This window comes from Nothoprocta perdicaria, unplaced genomic scaffold (assembly GCF_003342845.1).
Source record: "Nothoprocta perdicaria isolate Ctin4 unplaced genomic scaffold, notPer1 scaffold_19, whole genome shotgun sequence".
NCBI classification, from domain to species: domain Eukaryota; kingdom Metazoa; phylum Chordata; class Aves; order Tinamiformes; family Tinamidae; genus Nothoprocta; species Nothoprocta perdicaria.
In genome coordinates this window covers 3,435,593-3,445,141 of record NW_020455093.1, presented here as the reverse complement: position 1 = coordinate 3,445,141, position 9,549 = coordinate 3,435,593, and the positions used below count along the sequence as shown (strand labels likewise).

At 48.5% G+C, this 9,549-nt stretch overlaps 1 protein-coding gene across 1 annotated transcript; it reads left to right on the top strand.

Moving 5' to 3' along the window:
- The first annotated feature begins 1,721 nt into the window (after positions 1 to 1,721).
- Positions 1,722 to 8,578, top strand: IAH1 (isoamyl acetate hydrolyzing esterase 1 (putative)). Its single transcript, XM_026037099.1, has 6 exons — positions 1,722 to 1,802; positions 2,677 to 2,729; positions 3,201 to 3,349; positions 4,210 to 4,371; positions 7,273 to 7,391; positions 8,042 to 8,578. Exons 1-6 carry the CDS (start codon positions 1,722 to 1,724, stop codon positions 8,216 to 8,218), a joined length of 741 nt encoding a protein of 246 aa, XP_025892884.1. The 3' UTR covers positions 8,219 to 8,578.
- Positions 8,579 to 9,549: the final 971 nt, after the last annotated feature.

Sequence of the window (9,549 nt, the reverse complement as noted above, 5' to 3'; positions counted from 1 at the left end):
GGCCAATGGGATCCTGGTTGCATCAGAAGGAGTGTTGCCAGCAGGTCAAGGGAGGTGATTCTGCCCCTGTCCTCAGCTCTGGTGAGGCCGTACCTGGAGTATGGGGGCAGTTCTGGGCTCCCCAGGACAAGAGGGATGTGGAGCTTCTAGAGAGGGTCCAGCGGAGAGCGACAAAGATGGTTAAGGGCCGGGAATGTCTCTTGTATGAGGAGAGATTGAGTGAGTTGGGCCTATTTTCTCTGGAGAAGAGAAGGTTCAGAGGAGATCTGATCAATATGTATAAACACCTGAAGGGAGAATGTAGGGAGGAAGGGGCCAAACTCTTCTTGGTGGTGCAAGGCATCCATCTCCATGTGAGGAAGAACTTCTTGACCGTGAGGGTGACAGAGCCTTGGAACAGGCTGCCCAGGGAGGTTGTGGAGTCTCCTTCTCTGGAGGTCTTCCAAACCCACCTGGATGCCGCCCTGTGCCCCATGCGCTGGGTGTCCCTGCTGGAGCAGGGGAGTTGGACTAGATGATCTCTAGAGGTCCCTTCCAACCTCAACTGTTCTGTGATTCTGTGAAATTAAATGCAGGCAATTCTGCATATTTTTTTTTTAAGTTTAATGAACAGTTACAGGATAAACTGCATATCAGCGATTTAAGGATGCTAATGCTTAAAGTTTGTATATATTTTTATTGTCAAGTTTGTATATACTTTTATTCTTGTTGGGAAGCCTTTGACTTGCAGGTTTCTATATGCTTGAAATCAAAGGAGCTTGAACACATTTAAAATGTAATCCATGTTGGTAGACTAAGTTTAAGTGGAGCTGTAAAACCACATATGGGGTTGTTGTCATTGACTGCTCTAGATGAACAAACTAGCTTTGGGAGAAGTCAAGAGTCAGGGTCACAACAGCTTTAGGTGCAAATGGTCCCTTTCAGTAATTCTTTGACCATAGCATGCCCCAGCTCTAGTGAAATGGTGGTTCAGAACAGAGTGAGATGGGGTATCAGAAACTGCAGTATTTAGAAAAGTATTTCAAGCAGCTATATTCAAGAATTCACTATATATTGAATTTCAGAGAGAGTTCAGGATTTTCAATATGATATCTGAGTTAATTGTTGAAGGGTAAACCACTCAAAAAATGCTCGCCTGAAGTGGGTTTTCCATAAAAGAGCAGAAAGGTGCAATTGCTTCATTTACACAGCAGGCTTTTTTTTTTTTTTTTTCCCCTCCTTTTCTCAGCAGTTTAAATTGTCCTGGGTCTTTATAATAAAGTATCAGTGCAATACATGTGTACATCTGTTCTCGGGATGTGTGTCACTGGCTCATGAAGTAAGAATGTACTGTTTTTTAAAGAGGTCTTTAGGAAGTCTGTGGAAGGGAAAAAATGACGTTTATGTGTGAGGGAAGAAGTCTTTTCACACAATCTGATTTGTGAGGGAAAAAACCCGTTTTCCATTCACTGTGCGTTGGTTACCTAGACTAGCTCTTTTTTACGTAGCCTGCAATTCCGATCGTTTGCGTTCGCTGCAGAGCGGTGCAGAGAGCAACCCGACAGCGTGGCTAACGTCAATAACGGCGCTTTTCGACGGCTCCGGGCCGAGGCGGGGGTCACGCCGGCCCGGCACCCGCTTCCCCCAGCCGGGGGCGCCATTGCGGGCAGGGCCGGCGGGAAGAAGGCGGCGCGGGCGGAGCAGGGCGGAGCGGAGCGGGCGGGTGTCAGGCGGCGGCGGCCATGGCGCTGGCGGAGGCGGGAACCCGCGGGCGGCTGCTGCGCTGGCCCCGCGTCGTCCTCTTCGGGGACTCCATCACTGAGGTAGCGGCTGCGCGGCCGTTAGCGCGCGCGGCGGCCGTTAACGGACGCGGCCATTAGCAGGCGCGGCCGTTAGCGCGCAGCAGGCGCCGCTTCCCGGGAGAACGAGGCGTTTATAAAGTTCATACAGAGCCCCAGGCCCCCCTAGAAATTGCCGTTCGCTGCCGTTTGCCTGCCCCGGGGGAGGTTTCATCCACCCTTGGCCGGTCGGCGCGGACTTCGGCCTCGCTTTGTGTGGGCGCTGGGTTAACGCGCGCTCAGGGCTTGCCGTTAGGCCGAGCCCCCGCTGCCGAGCGCGGGGCTGCTCTGCGTGTGAAGGACGTTTCCTTCCATGATGGCACCAGCCTCTGGTGGACCTTTTGGGTCCCTGTTTGCTTTCTCTTGCACTGCTACATCCACACAGTGAGCAGGATCAGAGAGCTGCTCTCAGGGAAAATGATTTAACTTTAAATAAAAACAAGATTACTTTAAAGGAAGATTAGTTGTCCGAGCCACCTCAGTGTGCACTTCCAAAGGCCGGCGACCCATCGTATCCAATAGGATGGGATAGCAGTGGGAATATGCAGGTTAAACCGGCTAAATTACCAAGCTGCACTCTAAAATAGCCTGTTGAGTGAGGGAGGATTATTGAGAGTGGCTTTCCAGAGTGAAGTTGCAGCAAAAAGGTGGTAGAAAAAAATAGGAAAAGGACAAAAAAAAAAGAAGTGTGGCCTGCCGGCAGGTTAAGAAACACCCTGGGGAAGCACGAGGGGCCTCATGCATGCGGGTTGCCCGTGAGCGGGGAAGGTGTGGGGCAGGAGAAGGTGAAGGGAGTCGGGCGGGCACCGGGAGCGAGTGCCGGCCGCGGCTCGGGGCTCACCGTGTTCCTTGCACGCAGCACTGCTTCCAGGACCAGGGCTGGGGAGCCACGCTCGCCAACAGGCTCGTCAGGTAAGACCTCAGGAAAGGGCAAGAAGAGAACTTCTAGCCTGTAAGAAGTGAACTTGTAGCGTGGAAGAAGCCCGTGCGGCAATCTGGAAGCTGAAGGAAACCGGCACGAATAAGTTCTGTTGAATTACTTGTTAACATTACTGAAGTATTTGCTTGTTTATTATCATGGGCTGCCTAAGTGGTTTCCCCCTGGCGCTGGTGAAAATATTTGCTGGAGGGTACTGCAAAGCTGGAGTGGAAAGAGAAGTTCCTTGATTATCAAATGATGGTTCTGGTTTCATGCTTCGACACATTAATGCTGTACATGCACTTCTGTACACTCTCAAAACATAAAATTATGGTCCCAAAGGATTCACGCATGAAATCCCGGTGATTCTGAGAGGGACAGAGGCAGGGGTCCTAACTGAATGATTCCAGTGTCTAAAACTCTGTTCTCACGGGGAGAGATTTTCTTTCTGATGTGTGTTTCAGAAAATGTGATGTTGTAAATCGTGGCTTCTCAGGGTACAACACGAGATGGGCTAAACTGATCCTGCCGAGACTGATCAGTAAAAGTGCCGGTGCCGAGAGCACTGTGGCCGTTACTATTTTCTTCGGTGCTAATGACAGTGCTTTGAAAGGTACACTTTACTTCTTTCCCCATCATCTGTCTTCCTAAGAAAGTTACATATTTTGTCAGAAAAGATAGAATGTTGCTTGGACAGGTTCTTGGCTCTTTTCTTTCTTTCTTTCTTTTTTTTTTTTTTTTTATTTTTTGCTGTTAATTCTTTTCAATTATTTTGTTTTTGTTTTTAGAATCATGCCCTGCCACCTTCTCTCTCTCTGAGCAACTTTGAATGGTAAATAGAAGTGTCAGGGAGCCAAAGAATCAGTCAGGTATCCCACACTTAAAAGCAGAGTTGGGAATCTGGCTGCTCTTTCTGCCTTTGAAGTAGCCTGGTGGATGAATCAAGAAATGAGGGAATGGAGCATTTGGATTCTCGTAAAGACCCACAGCTGCCAAACAGAGCCACTTTAATCAAAATGATGAGATCTGTGCCCAGAGGACTGACTCTTTGTAGAGTCTGCCTGAATTTTCAACATTTGCTCTCTGTTCAAGAGAGTTAAAAATTCTCATTTTTGTTTCAGGTGGAGTTTGTAATTATTATGTAATTTAATGCCAAGATGTGGCGTTCTGAGGAAAAGCTTTTTTTAAAAAAAAAAATCTAAAAAAAAAAGGTGTCTTCCTCGTTTGTATTAGCTGCATGAGCTATTTTAAGCCTTGCTTTTGTGCTTTGGTTGTTGAGGTGCTGCCTTTGCAGTGACACCTCCTGAATTAATGGTTGAGGTGAGCAGTTTACTGCTGTGAATAAGGAGTAAGAAGAGTGCCCCTCATTTGTGTCCTGTGTAAAAATCATCTCAGTTGTTGTGTAATAACTCTGTGAGCAGCATGGGAATAATAATATCATGGGAATAATACATCTGCCCTACTCCCTAACAGATCTGAATCCCAAGCAACACGTTCCTTTGGAGGAGTATGCTGCAAACTTAAAGAGCATGGTGCAGTACCTGAAATCAGTAGACATCACCGAAGACAGGATTATTTTGATAACACCACCTCCTCTTCAGGAGTCGGCTTGGGAGAAGGAGTGTCTTGCCAAAGGTAAAAGAATGATAACAGTATCAAAATTTCCTTTTTTTTCCCCAGAGAGTGTAAGTTTGTGCTCCCAGACTGACAGTTACTAGCGCGATGTTTGTGCCGGGCTGCATTTGTGGTCTCCACGTTGATGGGAAATGGCTGCTAGCTGCCATCTGAAAGATGCTGAGCAACCCACAATTAGTTAATAAGATCCCTTTAGAAGTGCTGTGCTGGTTGCTCTGCTGCTGCATAAATCCCATTGATAGAAGCGGCTGTCTACCAAGACCAGAGAGTGTTTCTCAAAAAGTGGTGTCCTGGAAGCAACTCGGAGCTCTTGGAAAGGGATCTAGATGTCCTGAGCAGAGTACACCACGTCCTGGCAGCTTCCAGTGTAACAGTTCTTGTCACTGTGTGTCTTAGAAAACTTTCTAATATTTACAGACTATTTCACATCTGCTTGCATAAGCAATAATATCCTACCTGCTTTAAATTAAAATCCAAAGAAGGAATATCCAAGTCTGTGGATTCTAAAGTCACTCTTACTGTTCAGACTCATTCTTTGCAATAGAGACATAACAACAGTGTTTACTTTGTGTCGCTGAGCAGGTGGAAATTGCTTTAATCTCCCTGACTCCAGCAGTGACAGTTTACACCCTCTGAGTGTGTGTCCTCTGTTGCATTTGAACAGTTTGTTCAGTTCTTGCACTGCATTTTTGAGTTAGATTTGGGTAAATAAAGAGGGGTCATTTTAGTATTTGCAAGGTTTTCTCTATTTTAGTGCATGTCCTGTGTATTCAGTCAAAGCAGGAGCATTCTGTACATGACCAGATGTTGAAAAGGCATTAAAATGGATTCTGCTTATTACGAAGGAGAGCGGTGTCCTGCAGTGGGCACCTTCCATTCTGGTCACTGACCATTCAGTGGCTTTCACAGCTTAATCTGGAACTCGGAAAGATCTGTCCGATCCTCAGGTGCCAAGCAGGAGTAAGGAAAAGCTTTCTGTTTATTTTTGTTTCTGCCAGATAGATGCCAGAGCAGAGGAGGCATGTGAAACTCGAAGCTGCTGGTGTTCACAGGTGATGATTCATCCAGGTGTGAAGGGAGACTGGTTAAATCTTGGCTGAAGATTCAGCCAGGCCTGTGTGCCAGCTGGGGGAAGTCACAGTCTCAGTAGGGAGTGGTGTTGCCTGGAGCAACATCTTAGCTATCTGGAAGTCTCTACTGTTGCCTACCACTCAAAGCTGGGTGAAATTCAGTCAGTCATGGCTTTATGCAGCTGTGGCTTGAAAACCTCAAAGAACAGCCACTCTACTCCTGTCTGGGAGGTTGTTTCAGTGCTGCCCCACTCCCTGGTAGGGAGGGAGGTGTCCTAAGGTCTGCTCTGAAACTCCCCAAGAGCAACTTAGGGCTGCCACTGAGGAGAGCTGGGCCCCACTGGCCTTTGTAGCCGGTGTGGATGTAGGTGGATGTGGGCAGGTTGTGCAGATGAGAACTGGGCAAGTTTGTGTTTGTGAAGGTGAAACGGATTCCTGCAGAACGGGAGCGTCAGCAGCACTGATGGGCAAGGAAGGTTTGAAAAGAGATGTCCTGAAGAAGAGCCTGGGGGTAAATTGGCAGGGCAGCTCAGTGTGTGCAGCAGTGAGGAAGGGCGAGTGGCTGCAGAAGCAGCTGTTGCAGGTTCTGTTTTGTTCAGCCAGGAGGAGGGTCGGGGATGGGCTGGGAGCCAGTTGGCCAAAATGAGACAGATCTTGCAGAGGGAAGAAAAAAAAATCTAATCAAGGTGAGGAAATAGGCTCTGCTGCTTCAAAGCAAGCCAAGGAAGCCCTGAATATGAAATACCTCATTTAAAATAAATAAATAATAATGAAAGAAATGCTGAGTGATTTTTTCAAATTCTCGTGATCCTCTTACCAGAAAATGGGAACATTTTAGACCTTCCAGGAAGCAGTGTGTGTTCTTAAACTGAGAAGCTCCTATTTGTCCCTGCTCTTAGCTAAGGGCCTCTCAATCTACTGCGGAGTAAGTGGAACTGGAAACATCCCCACCGTGGGGAATGGGACAGGAAGGCTCAGCAAGGCTACAGAGAACATTTACGATGAGAAACCTGCTGCTGGGAGGGAAAAGTGGCAGTGTGAAGAAGTGAGAATCATCAGTGTGAATCATCAGCTGTACTGGTGTCCTGAGGAAAGAGCGGAGTAGGAATTGATGAATTGTAGGCTCCATTAAAAAACCAAAAATCATAGCTCAGTAATATTCTGCCCTGGTGTTGCGCTGCACTCTGTGCGAAAGGGCTGATTTACCCTGGTGCTGAGCACCTACTGAACACCCCGTGTAACTGAGCTGCTGCATCCGGGCGCTCTAGTGATGCGTTGTGCCCATTGCGCCTGCTGCTCTCACCAGCATTTTAATGGGAACTAATGCAAGGAGCTGGCAAATGGCGCATGTCATTCAGAAAGTGGAAGGCAAGGCTGTGAAAATCGCTTAGTTTTACTTAATTCTTTTCTGTGTGGCAAAAGTAGGTATATAAAGACATTACCTAAAGCTTACCAGGAGGCCAGGCAGCACAGAAATCTCCATTGCCCCATGTTCACAGAATCACAGAGTGGCTGAGGTTAGAAGGGACCTGTAGAGCTCATCTAGCTCAACCCTGCTGCTCAAGCAGGGGCACCTAGAGCATGGGGCACAGGGCGGCATCCAAGAAGAACCAGGGTGGTTCTTCTTGCTGCTACCTCCAAATGTCTCACCTGATGAGCAGTACCTCCAAGGAGCTGCAACTCCAGCCACTTTTAAATGGAGATGTTGGCATGTAATTGCTAGGGCTGCTTGGTTTAACCAGTTGCTAAGCATCATGTGTACCCCAGAAAACTGAAATCAAGCCTGCCTTGATCCTAAAATGTTTCTTTGTGTGTGGGGGGTGTCTGGTAGGTGACAAACTGAATCGCCGCAATTCCGTCACTGGGGAATACGCCAAGGCCTGCGTCCAGGTGGCCAGGGACTGCGGCACCGCGGTTGTGGACCTGTGGACACTGATGCAAAAAAACCAGGTACGACGTCCTGAGAGATGCTCTGGAACTGCCAGGTGCCTCATTTTGCATGGAGGGACCAGTGCTGCTGCCCTTATAACCATACAAAACACACCCAAATGGCCTTTTGGGGAAGGGGGGGAAAACCCAGAATGCTTCATATGGCACATGGAAAAAAATCTTAACACAGCCTGACCATAAAAATTAGTTAGTAAATGGCCCCTGGCTGCGCTCCATGTAAGCAGCCCTTTGCAGGGGGGAATAGGTTATGTTGGAAGGCTCCTTTGGAGGCATCCAGTGCCGCCACCTGCACGGAGTTGGGCTCCTTCAGAGTCGCATCAGGATGTTTTTCTTAGGCTTTTGACTGAACATCCTCAATATTCTATTTGACAAAGACTTCACCCCCTGCCCTTAAACAACTAACTAACTCCAGTTGGGGCACTGTGAATCTTGGCTCTAAACTCAGTACTGTGATTATTATACCACTTAAGCATGGGGTAGTTTTGTAATGAGTAGCAGTTACTTTTGACGCTGGAACATTCTTTAAAATTGTAGTTAAAAGGGCAAAATAAAAATAGTCTATTTATCGTTTTGAAAAGTCTAAAAATGAGGCAAGCTCTTGTGTTTTTAAATAGCAAATATATTCATGCATGTTCTAACCTTCCCCCTAGGATTTCTCCTGCTATTTATCCGATGGGCTGCATTTATCACCAGAAGGAAATAACTTCCTAACAGCCCAGCTCTGGGGATGCCTGGAAAAGCAGGTGTCTGCCCTGCCCTTCCTGCTGCCCTATTGGCGCGACGTGGACGCCGCCAGCCCCGAGGGCAGCCTGCTGGGAGAGCCCTAGCCAGGTGCAGCGGGCAGGGCCGAACCGGGCCTGAGCAGAGCCGGGCCTGAGCAGAGCCAGGCCTGAGCAGAGCCCTGCACCCCTTCCTGCTTCCAAGACCAGGCATTTCAGAGAGCTTCCCTGCAGTGACTTCTCTTGTCACGGTTTCACGTGGCTGCCGCTGAACTCCACCTTCCTTAGAAGACGTGGCGGGGAGAGAGAGTCTCTGATGGACATGGAAGTAGTAGTAATATCAAGTCCAATTCATGTCAACCACTTAATGTCAAGCCAATTTCTTTGATTTTATTGCTGACCACCGCTCAAAGCAATTACTGGAACTGTGGTGAGGATTTGCATAGTGCTATGCTGTAATTTTGAGCAGGGGGTCCTGAAATTAAACACACCAGCTTCTGCCTCTGTGCCTGCCTCTTGGTTGCAGTCACTGCGTTCAAAGCTCTAGGTGTACCTGCACAAACCCCAGTATTGCCAGCGCACAGGAGCTCGTGATGCTCGTGCGTCCAGAAAAGGGGTTTGGGGGGCTGCCTCACGGCTGCAACTCTCCCCACTTCCTAACCCATGTATTCACCCACAGGGTAACAGCAGAGAAGAGGACAGACATCCTGCTCTAAGTTCAGCCAAGAGAATGCAGTTAGAGTATAAAACTGCTAGCAAAGAGCAACAGGGAAGGAGGAAGCTCAGCAAGCACTGAAGCAGCAAGGCAGCCTGCGAGCAGGAGGCTACTATTGGGTAATGCCTTAAAATGACATTCCTAGGATGTCACTTAAAATCTCAGGTCGGGGATAACCCATACTGGGTAAAATGCAGTGAGGCAAGATCATCAAGAGGTCCTGCTTTGAACAGCACCAAGAGAGCAACAGCCTTTGCTTCATTAAAGAAATAAGACAAGTTAGCCCATGCCCCACCCTCCACTGCACCACTGCTCTGAGCTGGGCAGTAACTAACTCACCCCATTCAGCTGCAGCCGGAGGGCCGGGCGCTTTGTTCAGAAACACCAAACTGGGGTGGCCCTTCCTGTAACAGCAGACAGCAGCAAAATAGGCAGCAAAATAGGCAGGTCCACCGAGCTGCTGCTTTGGGTGCTTAAGCACAACTCTGCAAGTGCCTGAGTGGCACTTCCCAGAATAGAGAGCAAAGAGGTGTAGGAATAACCTCAGACACCAGTATGGGCTGGGGACTGGCCTGCTCGAGAGCAGCTCTGCCAAGAGGGACCTGGTTGACACCAGGTTGACCATGAGGCAGCAGTGCCCTCGTGGCCAAGAAGGCCAATGGGATCCTGGCTGCATCAGGAGGATGTTGCCAGCAGGTCGAGGGAGGGGATCCTGCCCCTCTGC

Excerpts from the sequence above, each read along its gene's own strand:
- IAH1 (XM_026037099.1), top strand. The coding sequence starts at position 1,722 with ATGGCGCTGGCGGAGGCGGGAACCCGCGGGCGGCTGCTGCGCTGGCCC. Across the intron at positions 3,350-4,209 it reads TAATGACAGTGCTTTGAAAG|ATCTGAATCCCAAGCAACAC; the intron begins GTACACTTTACT and ends ACTCCCTAACAG. Across the intron at positions 7,392-8,041 it reads CACTGATGCAAAAAAACCAG|GATTTCTCCTGCTATTTATC; the intron begins GTACGACGTCCT and ends CCTTCCCCCTAG.